The following is a 19847-nucleotide window of genomic DNA, read 5'->3' on the forward strand; positions in this document are numbered from 1 at the left end:
GTCTTAGGAGTACATGCTACTGCCAAACAGAGTACAAGGACAAACAGAAAGTGTTGCGAAAGTTACCAAATAGAATAAGAATAACACGAATACAAAATAAGTCAACCATCATATGGTTAGTTTCAGTTTTCTTGGGCAGTTCACAACGCAATCTAGTACAGCCCTAGGTAGATAATCTAATCAATTGGGTCCGACTCGTCCTTCATTATAAAAGAGAGTCCAAAACAAAAATAATTTAAGCACAACCTTTTTTTTTTTTTTTTTTTTTCAACTAAAATAGTGTATTTTGCAAAACAAGGGTTTAATAATCCGGTGGGCAGGCATTTTCAATGACTACTTTATGGAAAGACAATATGCATTCCTACTACTAGTATATATAATTCACTCTCATGAAATTAAAGCAATAAAACATTTCATCAAAAAATATATATATAATAATAATCCAATAACACGTGGCCTTTCATTTTTTTTCTTTCTTTTCTTTTTGGGAGATAAAAATGTCAACTGAGGCATGCACGTTCTATTCACATCATAGGAAAACAATAGGGGCTACAATATTCGTGCTGAAAAATAGTTTTAGTACCAAAATTTTATGGGCTAAGGTCAATGCTATCAAGGTAGAAAGTTTTTTTTTTTTTTTTTTTTCCTTCTCTTTTTTTTGGGGTGAGGATAATCAAGGTAGTAAAGTGGGTTACAGTAATTGGTGTATTGATATGATAATATATAAAGTATAATTATCTTTTTCTAATAAAAAAGTATAATTATCATGGATCTAGGATGCTATAGGTTTAATTTTTATTTTAGATACAAATGGTCTGGTTAATGGATGTCTTTAGAATATTTGTTAAAAGACTATTTAAAAAAAGTTTTGATATCACTTTTATAAGAAATATAAAAAAAGTAATGAAAAATCAATTGTTCTTTTTTTCTTTCCCATTAAATGTTTCTAAAAATATTTCATAAACTAATGTTCTTAGAACATCCGTTAAATTTTCTCATATATTAAAAAAAAAAAAAGGAAGGATAAAAAATTTTTAAAAGGAAAAAATATTCAAATCTTTCATTAACCATGACCCCCAAAAAATCAAAATAATATTTTCGGTAAGAGACAAAGCATTTAGGAAAAGTTGACCTCAAAAACTAAAGAATAAGATCAGAAACATTGCAGACATAACATTGATATAGGAAAGGACCAATAACCAAACAGTAAATTGATTGAACGGTGTTGATCTTAGTTCAATTATTTGATCACCCAATAAAAAATAAGACACACCATCACCCATAATGGTATGCCTTTTAAAACACTCCGAATCTTCCCAATTTAAAAACCGGGGGCCGCGGGATGGAAATTCTTTTCACAACCGGGGTATTTATGGAAATTTCCTAAAATAAAACCGCGTATTCCGCAAGAGCATGGTTTTAGCCTTGTACAAAGTGACTTTTCTTTTTTTAATAATGTTTCATATGAAAAAAATATAAAACATGAAACTTTAATTTTTTTTTTTTTTTTTTTTTACTTTTAAGGAAATGATTGTATATAAGGAAAATATAACAGGAATTTAATTCTTGACCAATATAAGGATTGAGAGAGAGAGAGAGAGAAAGAAACGCACCCGTGCTTCATAGATAAATTGTTTCAAGTAAGAGACAAGTTCCTGAAAGTGTGGAAAGGTTTCAATGAAAAAAAATCAATATTTTCACATAGAGTAGAAAATTGTATCAGCTAAATTTTCTATACGGAAGGTTTTTGCATTCCTTATATTTTCTTTGATGCGGACAGGTTTCTCTGGAACTTTGTGAAAAAGCCATCTCTTTCTCTCTCTATATTGTCCTATGTGCCTCATTGTTCTTCTATTTATAAGAGTCACACGATACCTTTCTTGAACTCCCCCAATACCTTGTTTTTTAATTTTTTTGCCTTTTTGTTCTCAAACAAGAAGGTAGAGAATAGAGATAGTATGGAAGAGTTCGGTTGTCTTTGGAGTTACCAAGAGGTTGGTCATACTCCTTCCTCATTTTCTTCATCTGGGTCTTGTTTTGTTTGTCATTTGAAGGTTTTTTTTTTTTTTTTTGGGGTTCTTCCTTTTCCAACTAAAATTGTATGTTTTGTGAGGGTTTTTTACCGAGTGATCATAATGTATTCAAGGTTCTTTCTGGGTATATTTCATTCTTCTCTTATTCTACGTTTTAGTTCCTTTATGTTTATTTACTAGTTATGCATATTTTAAACTTTGGCCATTGAACTTGTTTGGCTTCCAAAGTTTCAGTTTTTATATTTCCCTTTTTGTTAATACTGTCTTTGCAGCAATGGTTTTTCCTCTTCTCCAGAAAAGACTATTGGCTTTCAATGGGTTGTATTTTCAGTAAAGGTTGTAGAGAATGCATATTGTTTTTCAGGATTTGCCAAAATTTCAATCTGAGTATCCAAGACCTCACTCTTGTGTAAAAGTGCATTTTGTTGGCCCATCTGTCTAAACCAGCTTCTAGATGTCAATGTATTGTTGTAATATTTCATTGTATTTCAGAGTTAGGTGTATTAATGCTGACTCTTAACTCGCTCTCTCTATCTTCTTGTCCCCTGTTCTTCAATTTCAAAAAAAAGTACGGTTTGACTGCAGGGGCTCGATCTTTATGGGCCGTTTTTGGGATTTTACTCTTCCTCTTTACTTTGAAATAGTTTTTGATCAGTAACCTATCTTGTGACGAAGAGATTCTTTCTTCAAAAGATTTTGGTGTCAATGGTCACTTTGAAGCTATTGGGCTGAAGCTGATTTTCGCTTTCTCTGAATTTTTTTTTTTTGTTTTTACAAAAAAATTATTGTCAAAATTTGAACCCGTTGGGCTTCTTTAGTATCTCAATTCATTGCTTAAAATTGTGTGTGTGTATATATAAATATATATATATCCCTAATTGATGATCCCTGTGCGTGTTTGTATGTCTTTCTTCTCTCAATTGTTCCTTAATATTTTTGTTCCTACTGTTTGAGCCTCTCTCTCAAGCTAACTGTCCTGTTTCGAATATTGACAGAACATTGATGAGGTGAAGCAGAAGCTTATCTACACCACTCTTGAACTGGAGACAATTAAAATTGAAGCAAATGAGGAAATCAGAAAGAACAAGGAGAATGTGAGGAATTTACACAATCTTCTGAAGATTGCATATCAAGAAAGAGATGAAGCTAGAGATCAGCTGCAAAATCTCCTAAACAAGCTCATGGCTTCTAGCCCAACTGAATATCCCAATATACACCCACATGTCCACCCTGAAAGTCCTCTAGTAATACCTGCTAAAGCAAACTCTAGCATAACAGAATCTAACAGTCTATCTGAAACATATAACCACCAATCATATGGCTCTTCCCCAGTAGATTCTCTATTTGATGCTGTTTCATCCCCAGATTTCTCAAACATTAATGTGGTTGATTCAGGTAACGTGGGGTTTGTAAATCGGCCCCTTGTTCATGACTATAATGGCTCTATGTCCACAGATTTAGCCTCTCCTGGAAAGGCAAAGATTGATCCAGCTTCTGAAGTAATTGATAATCTTGTTAAAGGAAAAGCTTTGCCTCAAAAGGGAAAACTCTTACAAGCTGTGATGGAAGCTGGTCCTTTACTTCAAACACTTATTGTTGCCGGGCCACTTCCTCGTTGGCGAAATCCTCCGCCTTTGCAACCCTTCAAAATTCCTCCTTTCTCCATCAAAGGTTGTGAGACTGCAGATTTCTCTTCTAAATCTCCTGCAAATGCTGGCTACATGGTCCAAAAACCACTGAATTCATCCACGTATCCTGTAATGTCTCGTGGGACTTCTCAAACTTGTTCAGCAGCCATGTTAAATTTTGCTAGTGGCCCTTCTAATTCATATTCAAACAATATGAGGCCATTGACCACAATTTCTAGTTTTAACAATCATGTCCCAGCAGGCAAGCGACAAAGGTTTCAGTAAAATCGCTGAACTTTGCTTCACTTATGTAAAAATCGAAATTCAGTGGTTGAAGGTGTAAATGGGGATACTTTGTTTTGGGGTTTAAATATTGAAATATTGACATAGCTCTTTAACTTGGTTTATCCTTTTTGTGTCCTGTACATTGAAATCCTACCTTTTCAGTTAATTCTGGCACAAGATAGTCGAGAAAAAACTAGTTTTATATTTTAAATTCTAATTTTAATTATCTATTACATGATATTGACTAGGACTTATTGTGATATAGATACATAGATGTGATCATTCAGCATGTGAGTAGGATATTACATGATATTGACTAGGACTTATATAGATACATAGATGTGATCATTCAGCATGTGAATAAACGGGTAATGAGGCACTTAGCCCAAACAAAAAACCCGGGTAATGAGGCATTCCATTCTACTAAACTATTCCCTTTGATTCAATTGAGTCTATCAGAACTGTAATTACAGTTCCGATTAGCAATGTCAGCATCAACCAATTGAGCCTACGTCAACCCATATAGCCCATTACATATCTCAAAATATATATATATATAGCCCATTACATGATGGTAGCATTATTGAATTCTTAACTTGGGAGAAATAAACGGAGTGGAATATAATGTATAGAATATAAAATAATAAAAAAATGAAAAGAAATTGAAAAGAATTAAATATTTATCTCTCTTGTTTGGATGTTTTGAAATGAAAAAAATAAAATGAAAAGCAATATGGTTTGAGAGTTGAAAAGAAACAAAATTTGAAATGAATACTTTAATAACATTACTATTATGCTGTTTTTAAAAAAAAAAAAAAAAAAAAAAAAAAAAAAAAAAAAAAATTAAGCTAGATTCTTTAGTAAAAACTAGCTATACAGCTATATATGTAAGGGTTAGGTTTAAGTTATACCTTATGTAATTTTAAGTAATATTACATTATTAAATATTTTTTTAATGGATGCGAATTTTGATAAATTTACCATTGGATTACATTTTCCTCTTATACTCTTTATGCTTGCAAAATTTGAAGATGATCAATAAGTATAACTATCTCGTCTATAAAATATTTAAATTTCAAAATTTTGTATTTTAAAATTATGCACAAAAGGTGAATTATTGATCGAATGGTAAATAATATCTTATTAGCACAATAATTTGGCATGCACCTTAAGAACATAGAAAACATGAAATCCAATGGTAATATTTTCAAATTATCAATTCAATAAAATTTATTAGGTAGTGTAATATTACTTCAAGATACACTTTGGTAATATATATATATATATATAGTAATTATATTTGTTGTAACTTTTTGTTAATGTTACATCACTCAATAATTTTTTATTCGTTTAATATAAAATGAGAAAAATCTAAGACCATAGTCTTTTGCACTATAACTTTGATGTGGCAAACTATGAGTAGTAAAGAAAAAGTTATGAGTTCATATGAAAGTAATAGGTAGCTAGTCATAATATGCCACATAAGATAGTTGTAAAAAATGGTGTGGTAAAAGTTATGGTCCTAGAATAACTCATGTAATATATTCAAATTCATACGGTTGGATTACACATTTTCATTTTCCTTAACATACATGCCAACGTCGTGATAATCACATGTTATTTATTAGTATATAATTAGTATACTCATATTTTTGTTTATAATTTAAAACATACAAACTTCAATTTTAAATATTTTGTAGAGAAAATAGTATTTAATATAATAATCTCTTATCATCTTAAGAGTTTTCAAGCATAGAGAATATTAAGATACAATGTAATATCTAATCAACAATTTAAAATTTTAAAGTTATTTTAGTGTCACATAATATATAGAGAGAGGATTGTGTTACACATGGTGTGACCCTTTTTTCCTTTTTTTTTAGAATAGAATTAAACCTATGACATCTCTATAATAATTACTTTTTGTCATTAGGCCAAAACATTAATTGGTTTTTTATCATGTTTCTTATTTGACAACAATAGACTTTATAAGTTGAGTTAACTATAACTCACACTAGTCGCTAATCTGTACAATGCACAGGATAATTAAATAAAAAGATAATTTATCAACCTCATGGTAAACAAAAAGCTAAAGAACCAATAAGAGACTGATTTGTCCAAGTAATCAACCTAAGTGGCATCATAGCTCATGTATAGAAGTCGTTGTTGCATATCATGGTTGCATACTTGCTAATGATGGAAATTACTTGTATAAAACTTGAAAAAGGTCAAATAACGACAATATGAAAAAAATTTCATAAATAACTTATTGATGAAAGGTATAGAGAGGGGACTAATGTAAGACATCAATGGAATTTGAGTCAGCATCTCATTGTAAATGGAATATAGCTCTATATTAAAACTAAAAGTAAAATTTCAATAATTCTCTTTCTCTAAAACGTTATCAAAACTATAAGTAGTTTACATCAGTTTCAAATAGTGACATAAAAACTAAAATAAGTCTCCAATTACGCACTCCAATTGAAAGAACAATGTTTGAAAGAATCTCCCAAGTATTTTAGTCACTTACAATTTTCATCCACCTCCCTAGATCACTAACCTATATATCTACCTACCCTAACTTCAATATTGAATACAAAGACAGAGCCAAAATGTCTCATAAGAAATGTGATTTATTTTTTATAAAATAAACCATTGAAGATTCTTTCCTAGTCCATTAGCAACATAATAATATCAGCTATATCGGAGTATTCAATGTTCTCAACTATAGAGAAATTAACACAGTTAACGCTGTTTCGCACTCCAATTGAAAGAACAATGTTTGAAAGAATCTCCCAAGTATTTTAGTCACTTACAATTTTCATCCACCTCCCTAGATCACTAACCTATATATCTACCTACCCTAACTTCAATATTGAATACAAAGACAGAGCCAAAATGTCTCATAAGAAAAATGTGATTTATTTTTTATAAAATAAACCATTGAAGATTCTTTCCTAGTCCATTAGCAACATAATAATATCAGCTATATCGGAGTATTCAATGTTCTCAACTATAGAGAAATTAACACAGTTAACGCTGTTTCAAGTGTTTGAATGAAGGAGTGTTGACATCCCATTTTGCAACCTGCATTTAACCTCACATGGAGGGTAAAAGGGTAATTTCACCTTGAAAATATGCATCTTGATTCTGGTTATTAGATCCTTAATCTCATTTCATCAAAATGATCTTGATGTTGTAACAATTAAATTGAATAGTCATAAGCCCGAATCAAACCACCAGATTAAAAGTTATCATCAAATCAAGTTTTAATGGCTAAGATGCACCATCACAAATTGAGTTCGACTATATGTGATTATGAACAATTGATTTCAATTGGTTATAAGTATAATCAATTTGAGATCAATGATGTGTCATAATTTGATTGGTTAGGACTACATTTTATGGTGGGGTTGCACACACCTAATTAATTAAATAGTTAAATATTAATTATTCAATGAGTAATTTGTGCAATTATTTTTTAATTAGAGTAAATTTGGAACCAATTAAGTCTAAAATGAGAGTGATTGGAGCCATTTAATGTTAATTGGAAGTTAATTTGGGACCTATTAATGTTAATTGTGCTGAAACTATTTTCTAACAAATGACCTCTGCTCACCATTTCATCGATATCTCTCAGAATATTTTGAATCTGTGAATGAGGTTAATTTTCCCAGAAACTAGACATCCGGGGTTTCAATTTGAGCACAAGAATAAGACAATTCCAATCAGAATTGAGGTAGATATGATTTTTTGAAGTTAGCTTTACAAGCTGTTACAGCAGCTACGGGAAAACTGAACTTTACTTGCTCTTCACTCTCATCAATCTTCACATTTAATGCACTAGATTTCCCCAAAGGCTAAAATGAGGTCTAAGTTCATGATTCTTTGTCAACCCTCATTAAATGGCATTCCATTCAAATTTCCTCCACCACTACTATATAAACCCCCCCTCCTTCATTCCAGGGCAAACAAAAAACCTCATCTCTTCCCCTTTCTTGAGTTTTAGTGAAGTTGAGTAGTCTTGTCATATCTTGGTCTTCCTGAAACTTAAGGTATTGAATGAGACTTACTCTTCCTCTCCCAACTCTTCTTTTCCTCCACCCTTAGGAACTCTATCAAGAGTCTATTCCACCACCATATGGATCTTGCATGAAGGTGTAATCACTTTCCCTAACTTGTTTTTTGTGTTGTCATGATGAGAATTTAAGATTAAAGTATGGTAGTAACTATTTAAATTCTCTTGAATATGTTTGAATGTTTTTAAATGTTCTTATGTGTTCTTCATATGTTCTTGGTTGTTCATTACATGTTCATGCATAGCACTAGCTTTGATCTTAAATTTACATAAAAAACATGAAAAAGATATTTGTTTAATAATTCTTTTAAATTCTTGAATCTAGGATATTACCATTTACACACATTCACTAGAGTTTATTTTTTCAATCCAAATACCATGCTTAATAAATTGAATTAGGGTTCATCACATGCACACACATTAAATTCAACATGCAAATTGATTGATAACATATTGGATGATGTGATATGAATGTTGGCCACCATAGTCTAGAAGACCGGTTTCACCGGGTAAGGTGGGTGCTTAACACCTTCTCACCTTGTAACATAGTCTCCGAGCTTAGATCAAGGATTAGTAGATCAAATGCTTATCCATGTAATTTTCGATTTTTAGATTGTAACTAGGAAATAAAGTCATGTACTTTCTCTTAGATTGTATCTAGGACCAAAGCCATGTAATTTTCCTATGATCAATGTAAATTCAATTACAAATTAATAAAATGAGGAATTTTTCAATTTTGGTTTTCTTATTTATTCCAATAATTAAATAAGTGGCGACTCCGTTGTAAAACCTTTAATCTAAAGGGAAAAATATAACTAGTCGAACCTCCATTTTGAGAGGTAATAACACGACTCCACCCATTCACGTGGGTTTGATCCAACATCATAAAAAAGGGGGCTAGGGGCGTGGCCTAAAAATTCAAAAAATTGTGTGCTTAAGTTTGTGGAAATAGTAATATATATTCAATTTTTAAGAATTGCATTCATATTCTAAACAATATTAATCTTAACAATTTACATTCTTCTAGTTTCAGTTATTTGTATTATAATCGAAATTAATGCATTCATATTCTAAAAAATTTATTTATATTTTTCTATTTTCAATTATGTATAATATAATTGCAATTAATTTTGAAAATATTATAACACATAATGAGTATTATTCATGAGCTTTAGATATAATATAATATTTTATTGTGGGTTCTAGTTAGCTTAACTTGTAAAGTCTCTAACGGTTGAATAAGAGATCTGGGTTTATTCCTTACCTACGCCAAAAACTTATTAGTATCTTAGTCTAATAATAAAAAGTGTAATCATAAAAAATAGATGCCATAGTTTGAGACTCTATAAAATTCAAATCTATATATTACTAAAAGCTGAAGCATAACATTTAATGTTGCTACGCTCAGGTTGAGTCACATCAACTGTCATGTCATTATCATTCTTTTTCCTGCATTTATCCTACAATTTAAAATTAGTTTTCTTAAATTTAAAAATACTAATAAAAAGAAAATAATTCTCAACCCTTTTTATTTCATGGTTACAATTTTAAATGGCAACTCTTTGTGTTCTACGGTTATAATTTTAAACAGTAATCCTTTGTGTTCCACGATTACAATCCCAAATGGCAACCCTTCAGCTTCCTAACGCCAGAATTTGGTTTTCTAACTCTTTCATCTCTTCCTCTCCTCACACTATATTAAAAAGCTGGATGATTCAGTTTAGGTATCTCTAAATCCTAGTTGCTCTTGGCCTCTATTCTTGTGGTTGCCTGCATAATAGTTCAATGTAAGGATTAGATCAATAGTGTTGTTCTTTTTTATTGCTATTTTTTTCTTTTTTAATTTTGTTACTACCTCTTTTGTGTTGTGGGTCATATATGAGTTTTTATGTATTTAGGTTGGGTATTTGTATTGATATATGTTTGTTTCCATGTTTAAAATTGATTTGGTTTTTTTTTTTTTTTTTTTTTTTTTTTTTTAATATTTGAGACGGTAACATTATTGGTTTATATTGTGTAATCTAGTGTGATAGAGTTTTAGTAGTATTTGTGCCTACAGAAATTCAATTTGCTAAGGTATTTTAGTAGTTAGCAAATTGAATTATAGAGTTTAAAGTTCAATACTATACTCAGAAAATGATACTTCTCCTTTTTTCTTGGTCTCCTCATTTAAGTGAATTCCCCCCTTCATCATTGAAATCGATTTAAAATTCCTTCTCTTAGTTTTGATTGTACTCTTGGCTATATCATAAAGATTGTTTTTTGATATAATCTTTTTATGGTAATTATCGTCATTTTTGTTGTATTTGAATCAAAATAAGATTATGCTAGATCTGCTTAATTAGTAGTTGTTGCATCTTCATCATTATCACAAGTTTAAGATAAAGACTACCCTCATCAATAGCTACTGCATCTTCTTCATTGGCAAACTTGATCATCTTGACAAACCTTTTAATCATCTGATTGTACCACATGTATTTACTTACTTATGGATTCTATTTGATTGTAAGATTTTTATGTCTTTTGATATAAATTAACTAGCTGGTATGCTAGCCAAACTGCTTGCTTCATCAGTTTTTTTTAATCTTTTACTTTGCCTCCAACACTATCGTAATTGGTTGTCTCTTTAATGGCATTTTTTGTCTCCATCGCTATATATATATATATATATATATATTGTTTTGTAGGATCCAAGCAAGAAAGAGTTTAAGATGCTTGCTGTGTTATTCTCTCAAATTTTTTATAGCATGAACAACTTGCGGTATTGAAGTAATTACTGAATATTTTATAGCAATAGTTATTTGTTAATAGGTGTTTGACAACTTTAGAATATGAAAAGTTTTAGGTTAAATGGGTAACAACTTTAATTTTGTTAATTTTTGCTTTCTAAATTACTAATAGTGATTTATCATGTTAAATTGGTAGTTTATTTGTATATTAATCAGCCACAATGTTGTAATGTTATTTATTTTTTCTTTCTAATTTGTGAGGTTTAATTCAAATAATTTTGAATAAGTCCTCCAAAATCAAATTCAATACAAAAAAAAATTTTAAGTTAGGGACTCTGTAAGGCTAAGAGGAGCTTGAAGATAATATAAGTTTTGGCCTCATATAATATACTTATATTATGAGTTTCAGTTGCTACAAATAGTATTATAGTAACTTAGATATGAAACTCTAGATATAACACAAACAGCTAAGGATAATGACATTTACTAATATTTATCTTTTAATTTAAATGGTATTTTGTATAATTGCTTTGCATTTATTAGATTTTATTTTTAGTAATTTTCCCATGCATTGCATGGGTTAGCGACTAGTTTAACTTGTAATGTACACATACATTGTGCGAAACATTGTCTGATCAATTATAAAAGCCTAATACTTTGAGCTTCATAACCAGAACGGAGCAAGATTCAGCAAAAAAAAAGGGAACGGAGCAAGGAATATACATATATGTTTGCTTATTTATTTGTTTTTATGTATATACTTGCTTACATATGTTTCATTCACCGGCTTTGAACTTTGGTATTATCTAGCTTGATAATAATTAAATAATTAAAACAAATCTAAAAGATACATATACTTCTTGTACACTTACTATTAAGGCCACATATGGCAGCTTATGCAATTTGCATCCTTAATATTGTCACCAATCTTGTATTTTCATATCTAGTCCTACCTTGTTTTAATCACTCCCCCAACTAGATAATTTTGACATTCATGGAAGCTCACTTGACGGTGATTTTCAAGAATAAACCTCTCTGATATATTGCAGCCAAAATTCATTGAAAAACTCTGGAAACTTTAATCCGCTATGTATTTGTGACGGTGTACAAAATTTGGCATAGCATGCAACCAAGTCCTGATAATAGCCCATCTCAAGGACTTGGATCAATCAAATTTCAACCATGGGTGATTCCCTTGGTGGCAACTGTTTGCACCATCGTTATCCTAATCAGTTACTGCAGTGTACTCAAACGACTCTGCTGGCTACTTCATGGTGTACACTATCCAAGAAACCGGGTTAAAAGACGGCGTATGAATGAAGCCAACCCTGATGATCTTTTTCTGCAGTTTCACAGCCAAGCACTAGAGTCCTCCATCACACAATCCCTTCCCATCTCTCAGTTCAAGAAGAACAATGAAGAACAGAACCAAATGCATGCAGATTGTGCAGTTTGCTTGGGAGAATTCAAAGAAGGGGAATGGCTAAAACATCTCCCTAATTGCACTCATACCTTTCATGTTTCTTGAATTGACACCTGGTTCCAGTCTCACTCAAATTGCTCCCTCTGCAGAGCATACGTCTACGATTTCACTATACATCATGAATATTCTTCTGCTAGTGTGCACACATTGAAAGAAACTCTGAGGAAAGACAGTACAGGATTAGGTCCTAAGCTTTGAAATCCTACAAAACTCAGAACTTCGACATGTCACATGAATCAAGTAATGTCAGTTGATTTGCTTCACCAAGCTGAGTTGAGAAAAAAGCAGGAGGTATAGATAAAGCACTATGTTCAATTAAAGCGCTTCCAGAACCTACAATGAACTTATACAGATAAAAGTTGCAGGTGTTTACATGGATTTAGAGTACAAGTGAGATAATGATTCTAAAGATACATGCAGGATCCGAAAACCAAAAGATAGAAAAAAGGTTCAATTTAACTTTGTGATGCTGAGTTAACAGAAAACTATTAAAGCAGTCTAGGAGCCTCCTACTTCCTCATTTTTTACAAATAATACTCCTTATACAGTATTGATTGATGGATGATATTTCCAGCAAATGCTACCCCACATTTCAATAGAACTAATGAGCAAGAAATTATAAATATCTTGTCATCTGATAATCATCTTGTGAAATTATGTGGACTACAGAGCTGTTAAGACTAAATGCCTAGTTGGAATTTGAATTTGAATTATTATCCTAATTTCCTATGAAACTCTAGAACATGTTGCAAGCTTGCAGCAAACCAGGCAGAGGGAAAAAAAATGATGCACAAAAATTAATCTAAATGGTTGATCTTACAGTACTTATGGTCGACTATATGAGTGATAATCAGCCATGTTAATCCAACAAAAAATAGGACAACATTCTCCGAGTAAAGAAGACACAGCTTGATAACAGTTAGACAACTATGTATTCAGTTCTCTCTCACCAGGTTGACTCAGCTGCAAGTCTTCATTGAGAAAGCATACATTTTGAGACCTTACTATTAAAAAAAGGGGGGTCATACCTTGTGCACAAAGAACCCACTTTTGTAGGGTCTAATAGAGGTGATTAATAGGCAGTCTTACCCTCAAATTTTTTTTTTTTTTTTTTTTTTCTTTTTGGGATAGGCTGATTCTCTAATCTGAAGTTGCGACTTGTTGCTTTGGTGGAAGGCACTTGCCATTACACCAAGGTCCGACCTCTTGAGACCTTACTTTAGAATAATAAAATATATATGTTAGAAAAGAATAGACACGTACCTCAAGTTAGATCGTTCAAGTGGCTTGAAGAGGAGCAAATTCACAACTAACTTTTAACGAGGTTTCCTCTGCGTATACCTGGCTTCATTAGCCTTTTCTGAAGGAGTTGCACAAGTTTTTTTAAAGGCTAGAGTAGGAGTCCTCTTTTTTATGTCAATTTCTATATCACATTTCTTCCACTAAGGAAAGTGCAATACATGTTCAGTTATTTGAAATTCATCATCCACTGCCAAAGCCATGATAAAATAGGCTTCTATTTTTAGCTACCACGCAATATTTTAAATGAAAATTAAAACAAAAATAATTAAAATAGTACCCTACTGTGGCTTGTGGACCACATTAACTCTCATATTGGAGAAGACATGTCTCACACGCACATGTCCAGGGTTCTTAGTATATCAAACAAGAAAGACAATACCTATATAGATGTCTCATTCATTTGTATATTTGGTAGCTTCTGTGATAGGTATCATTAATAGTATCACCAACCTTGCACGTCCATACCTGTTGCTGCTTTGATTTAATCAACTCATACATTTTGACATTCCTATAGGCTTTATAGACAGAGTAATTCGGGAATAAGCCTCTCTAAACTATGCAGCAAAAGATGACATTCTATGGATATTTTAGCCATAATGAATGGATAATTGTCTGCCTTGCTCCTGTTTGCACCATCATTTTCTATTTCATTTTCGTTGGGCTACTCAAATGTTTCTGCTATGTATTTCATCGTGTAAGGCAGCTATGGAATGAGACCAACCACAGTGATACAATCCAACAGTTCAACAGCCATGGACTAGAATCTTCCATCATACACTCTCTCCTCAACAAGGTTTTCTGATCCGGACCGTTCATTGAACCGTAAAAAGGAGAGATTCAAGGTTTTTGAGGTCGAACCGGGGTCGAACCGTGATGACGTTATAATTAATTTAATAATTAATTAAAGCCTAAATATAGATATTAAATTTATAAAACTAGCAAAATTGACAATATATCTATATATATAAAGGAAATTTAATGATTTTCAAGCATATATTTAATAATTAAATAAGAAAGTTAATAAAATAAAATAATAACCATGAAAACATTAAAATTTATGATTAATTTTTGAAGTAAACTTGAATATCTTTGAAGGATTTTAATTATAATTTTTTTTATTCCTTGTAAGAGATGGATAATTTAATTAAGTAGAATAAAATTGTAAAAAAAAAAAAAAATTGCTAAGGGGTTGGACCGCACGGTTCTCATCGGTTCGTGCGGTCCAACCCCGGATTTAACGGTTCACGGAATTAACAAAAAATCCGGTTCTTTAGGCTTAAAAAACCGAGATTCATCCCGGTTCTTGGTTTTCACGGTCTGACCTCCCGATTCAGTCCGGTTTTGAAAACTATGCTCCTCAAGTCTCAGTTCAAGAAGAACAATGAAAGTGAAAACACTCGAAGTAGCACAGATTGTGCAATTTGCTTGGAAGAGTTTGAAGAAGGGCAGTGGGTCAAACATCTACCCAACTGCACTCGTAGCTTCCATGTTCCTTGTATAGACCATTGGTTTCAGTCTCAGTCGAATTGCCCACTCTGCAGGTCACATGTCAAGAACCTTACCACCAATCATGAATGTTAATTTTCTTTGGACACATTTCTGGAAACTCAAGAGAGGGAAGACTTACTCCAAGAAAGGGCAGCTAATTACCAGACCCCACGTTCCACAATCTTACAAAACTCTGGACTTAGACGTGAATAAACTAATGCCATTTAATTTGGTTGACCCAATGGAGTTCAAAAAAAACCATGTCGTGATGTAGGAATGTTGGAGGAAACAACCACTAAAAGTTGATTTCATGGTTATATAGATTTATGAGGACAGCCAAGCTGAGACGTAAAGATATAAGAAATTTCAACTTTGCGGAGCTGAGTTGACAACAAATTTCCAGGGCAGTCTTGTAACTTTTTATTTCACTGGTTGCAGTCAATACCGTTTCATTAAAGGTTCCGTACACGTTAATTATCCTTATCGATGAATGTTATCTCGAATTCAACAAAATTAACAAGGGCATTGTATTGATTATCACCTCGTCAAAATATGGAATATCGATTATTAAGGCTGTAAGCGTAGTTGAAAGTGCAATTAAAGCAACAGTTACATGAACCATCGAGAATATTGCAGGGTAACCAGGGGAACCCGTTGCCTAATCACTGGTGAACGGAGGGCTGAACATAAAAATTAATCTGAATTTTTTACCTGGGGAGAGTATGATTACGATTTCAGTAGACATGGGGCGAATTTAAAGAAAATGATAGGTGAATCTTATATTCTGTGGAGCATTAAAAAGATTTAGAAATAAATGAGGGGTCTAAGTGTCTAACGCCTAAGCAAAGTGAACTCAGTCAGATTGTTCTAATCTATGCTATAAAGAGTGGACACTTTAACAAAAAAATAAGATCATTGCAGGATCTAGCCATAGGAAGAATAAGAAGAATGATTGGCTGATAAGATCAAATCACTAGTCCTAGACAAAGACTATAATAATCGTACAGCACTCCACTTGACCTCCTTCCAAGTCTGGAGGGACATTGCAAGATTGTAGGCTCATACAATCCCACCAGTACTAATAGTTTGGGATAAGTAGAATCATAGGATTGAAGAATCCATATTGCAATTTTAACAACCACGGATCCCAACCAACGAACCTCAAATATGGAATCATCTGTTAGATTCCATATGGCAATTTCTTTTGCAACAGGATAGCAAAAGAAGCACAAGCTACTTAAATGAATATAAACATCATCTCAATGTAACAGAATGACATTGAACAGTCCACATTGATATCCGATATCTCTGATGTTATCTAAAATGCCCCTAACACATATACATACGGGTCAAACTCTTCCTCAAAAACATTTCATTTGGCCAGATTATTTCAATAAGTGAATTCAAAGATTATCAACTCTTTTCAGGATTTCGTTTAACACATTAATTTCATTAAAGCTTGCATAATGTAAAAGATTCAACACATCTCTCTCTCACACACCCAAATCATAACTTCAAGTCTCATTGAAATGTCAGTTAAACCCAACAAAAAAAAAAACACCAAAAAGAGAACACAAGATTACAACTTTTAAACTAGTTTGGAAAAATCTAGGTGCTTACAGTCCTAGCAGAACTGTCTTACTATTTAGACTGAAATTGAAGGACAAAAAAGAAAAGGAAGGGCTGCTTTGAATGAGGATGCCAGACACTAATTTAGATTATACCAATTTTGTTTGCCACATCCAAGGCATCATAGTCTGGTGTCAATCTAACATATGCCTTCTTAGTACCATCAGGCCTGCATTACAACAATTAAACTAGTATGAGAATCTGAGATTCCGAATATATTACGGAATGAGGGAAAAAAAGCAAAAGTGTAGCACATGCAAGTCATTAAAACATTGATAACACTCAATTTAAAAAATAAATAACTAGTACCCTGCCAAATATGCAACACACAAAAAGGCATCTTACAATATATGTACAACCATATAGGATGGATACTGAAATCCACCCAGTTAATAAATACACTTTAAATCAACTTTGAATAAATACTTTTTTTATTCCAATGGTTAAAGGTCCATCATGAGTCATTATTAATAGCCCCACAAATTTAATACTCAAGTTCAACATGGTCAACAAATAAATAAGACATTTAGAAAGTTTTAAAAAAACATGCCATATATTGAAATGGTTTTAGATATTACGAGAAAATTTGCAGCACTTCACTAAACGAAGATTACAGTAAAGAAGGGTCAACAGAGAATAAGAGAAATTATAAAGGCTGACATTATTACAGAATGAGTGTGCCAATTAGTTTTAAAAATCATGTAGCAGAAAGGAACTACGGAGTAATTATGGTACTTCAAAATGAGCCCAGCACCTGCTAACAACCTTTACTTGTTACTGGAAATTAAGATGATAGTTATTAAGAAATAGGAAAGGCTCACCTGATTAAGGTATTCACTTTCTTAGCCTGAATATCATACATCTTCTTTACGGCATCCTTGATCTTCTTCTTGTCTGCACGAATGTCAACAATGAAAACCAAAGTGTTATTGTCTTCAATCTTCTTCATTGCAGACTCGGTAGTAAGGGGAAACTTGAGGATCTGATAATGATCAAGCTTGTTCCTTGGTGGAGCACTAATGCGAGGATACTTTGGATTCCTTGCCTTCTTCAATGTCCTTGGACGGTGAAATGTAACTGATGTTCTGATCTTCTTAGTCTTCTTCTTAAAGGTTGCACCAGATTTCACTGCTTTAGCAGCCTTCAAGGCCTGAGCCTTTGGATCAGCCTTTTTTGAACTGTCAACTAAATAAGACATGCACCGCTGTAATAAGTTTCTGAAGAGAAAAAATATGCAACCGTAATAATAAAAGTTCTAATTTATCCAAACAGGAGAGGCAGCTTCAAAGAGGGACCACTGACCACTAGAAAACAATATAACGCGGAGGTAACAAACTTCAACCACAGTTTTGTTCTAAGCAATACAATTTAACCATGTTTCACAGGGCTGAACAAGATCAAATTATAGTTGGAAATCGACACACAGCAAGATTATCTTTAGTGAATACAATTGAACTCTGACCATCCAGACACACCCCAATTGAACCAGCATTTAAGTTGGTTATCCAACTACTACAATCTTTCTTTTCTTTTCTTTTTGATAAGAAAAAGAAAGGGGTGCACAAAACAAGGATGTCCCAGGAGGTCACCTATCCTACAATCTTTCTTTTCTTTTCTTTAAAACGATCTAGTAATTTGTTAAAAAACAAAAAAAAAAAAAAAAAATGCAACTATAGTACATCCAGAATATACAAGAGAAAAACATACACAAAAAGAAAACCTAATCTTTATAATTATGAAAATCTAAAAGGCATAAACGATTTATAAGGAAAAAAATGGAATCCAACCATCCAATCAAAAAGTGACCTTAAAAAAAGAATATCCCAAACCGCAACAGAATTTTCTCAAACCTCAAAAATATAAGCATTATCTCCTTCCAAACAACCACACTTACGTTATCCAACTACCATATACAAACTACATAGTATGTATGCACGCAAATAATCCAAATTACCGGCTCATTTGCACTAAACCTATAAAAAAATTCAGCTCAGTGGGGTTCATTTCCTCATTCATTTTCATACACTATTAGCTAATTTCATCCGTCTTTCTCTTCTCCTTAGTTCCACAGCAAATAGAAACATAAAAATACATTGTCACCAAGAAAAGACATAAAAATGAAATTAGAAAGTAAAACGAAATCAAAACAAATATATATAGATAAGATGAAATTTTAAAATCAATTTCCGAATCCCCTGGGAAACAATATAAACCACGCTAGATACCTAACATGGCTCAGTTGAGCTCATTACGATTTACAGTATCGTCATCTTGTTCTACTAAGTTTTTTTTGTCGGCAACCAAACAAGGTGTTATAGAAAAAGACCGAGAAACAAAATAAGGATAAAGAAAATGAGAAACGAAAATAAGAGGAAAGTAAGCGAATCCAGTACCTTTAGCAGGAGCCATTGATTTCTGAATCAGAAGAAGCTCTGCCTCAGACCCCTTCAATTACCTGAAAACCCTAAACAAAATCAAACAATATATTTATAGCGCATATATATACACACACATATATGAGAGAGAGTGAGAGAGAGACCTGTGGTGTTAGAGGGAAGCGGAGGAGGGACCGTCTCTAGGGTTTTGAAGGAAGGAGAAGAGAGATGGGTTTATGATTATATAGAAGAGGGCAGGTGAAATTACCAGAATATCCAGCACCATTACCATTTAGAAACACGGGTCAGGCTCGGGCCCGGTCAAAATCGAGAGGAGGGAAATGAGAAATAGAGCCCAAAGGCCCAAAACTACTTGTTCAATAGCAGCAGACTTTTTGTAGTGTTCCTCTTTTTTTTCTTTTTCTGGACTATATATACATTAGAAATATTTTATAAAAAATTTTAGTTTTATTGGTACATATTCAAATTAATAAATAATAAGTCAAATTGTAAATTTTATATAAAATAAAATTGGTTAAAAAAATAACAACCCTAGTTTAATTAGAAATTATTTAGTGTTGAGTTGTTTTGTTCAAAGAGACTGTGAGTTTTTTCCAAAATAATAATAATTAAAAAAAAAAAACAGAGACGGTGAGTTGTCTAGAGTAATGTAGCTTAGCATAAAAATGAATCCCACGTGAAATCGATGTTATTTCTTGGTTCTGTAGTCTCTTCAAATAAAACGTGCAAAATTGACCTTATAAAGGTTATAACTTATAATTATTTCCATAACATTTAAGTTGTTGATTTTCATAAT

The 19847-nt window shown here is 32.3% G+C and overlaps 2 protein-coding genes across 3 annotated transcripts; one reads left to right on the top strand and one right to left on the bottom strand.

Annotated features, from left to right (window-relative positions):
• The first annotated feature begins 1876 nt into the window (after positions 1–1876).
• On the top strand, positions 1877–4112 carry LOC115950265. The gene is made up of 2 exons (XM_031067509.1): positions 1877–1994; positions 3029–4112. Exons 1-2 carry the CDS (start codon positions 1959–1961, stop codon positions 3944–3946), a joined length of 954 nt encoding a protein of 317 aa, XP_030923369.1. The 5' UTR covers positions 1877–1958; the 3' UTR covers positions 3947–4112.
• Positions 4113–16455: 12343 nt separating this feature from the next.
• On the bottom strand, positions 16456–19290 carry LOC115987903 (60S ribosomal protein L23a-1). 2 transcript variants are annotated; one of them, XM_031111514.1, is made up of 4 exons: positions 19195–19290; positions 19049–19110; positions 17477–17840; positions 16456–16824 (listed from the first exon to the last, which is right to left on the bottom strand). In XM_031111514.1, the coding sequence occupies exons 2-4, from the start codon at positions 19062–19064 to the stop codon at positions 16740–16742; spliced, it is 465 nt and encodes a 154-aa protein (XP_030967374.1). In that variant the 5' UTR covers positions 19065–19110; positions 19195–19290; the 3' UTR covers positions 16456–16739. The 2 variants fall into 2 exon arrangements, with proteins under 2 accessions (XP_030967374.1, XP_030967382.1); XM_031111522.1 differs by having other exon boundaries at positions 19049–19119.
• Between the last annotated feature and the right edge of the window lie 557 nt (positions 19291–19847).

This window comes from Quercus lobata, chromosome 1 (assembly GCF_001633185.2).
Source record: "Quercus lobata isolate SW786 chromosome 1, ValleyOak3.0 Primary Assembly, whole genome shotgun sequence".
In the NCBI taxonomy this organism is placed as follows: Eukaryota; Viridiplantae; Streptophyta; class Magnoliopsida; order Fagales; family Fagaceae; genus Quercus; species Quercus lobata.

Excerpts from the sequence above, each read along its gene's own strand:
- LOC115950265 (XM_031067509.1), top strand. The coding sequence starts at position 1,959 with ATGGAAGAGTTCGGTTGTCTTTGGAGTTACCAAGAG. Across the intron at positions 1,995-3,028 it reads GTCTTTGGAGTTACCAAGAG|AACATTGATGAGGTGAAGCA; the intron begins GTTGGTCATACT and ends GAATATTGACAG.
- LOC115987903 (XM_031111514.1), bottom strand. Across the intron at positions 16,825-17,476 it reads AAAGTGAATACCTTAATCAG|GCCTGATGGTACTAAGAAGG; the intron begins GTGAGCCTTTCC and ends GTTGTAATGCAG.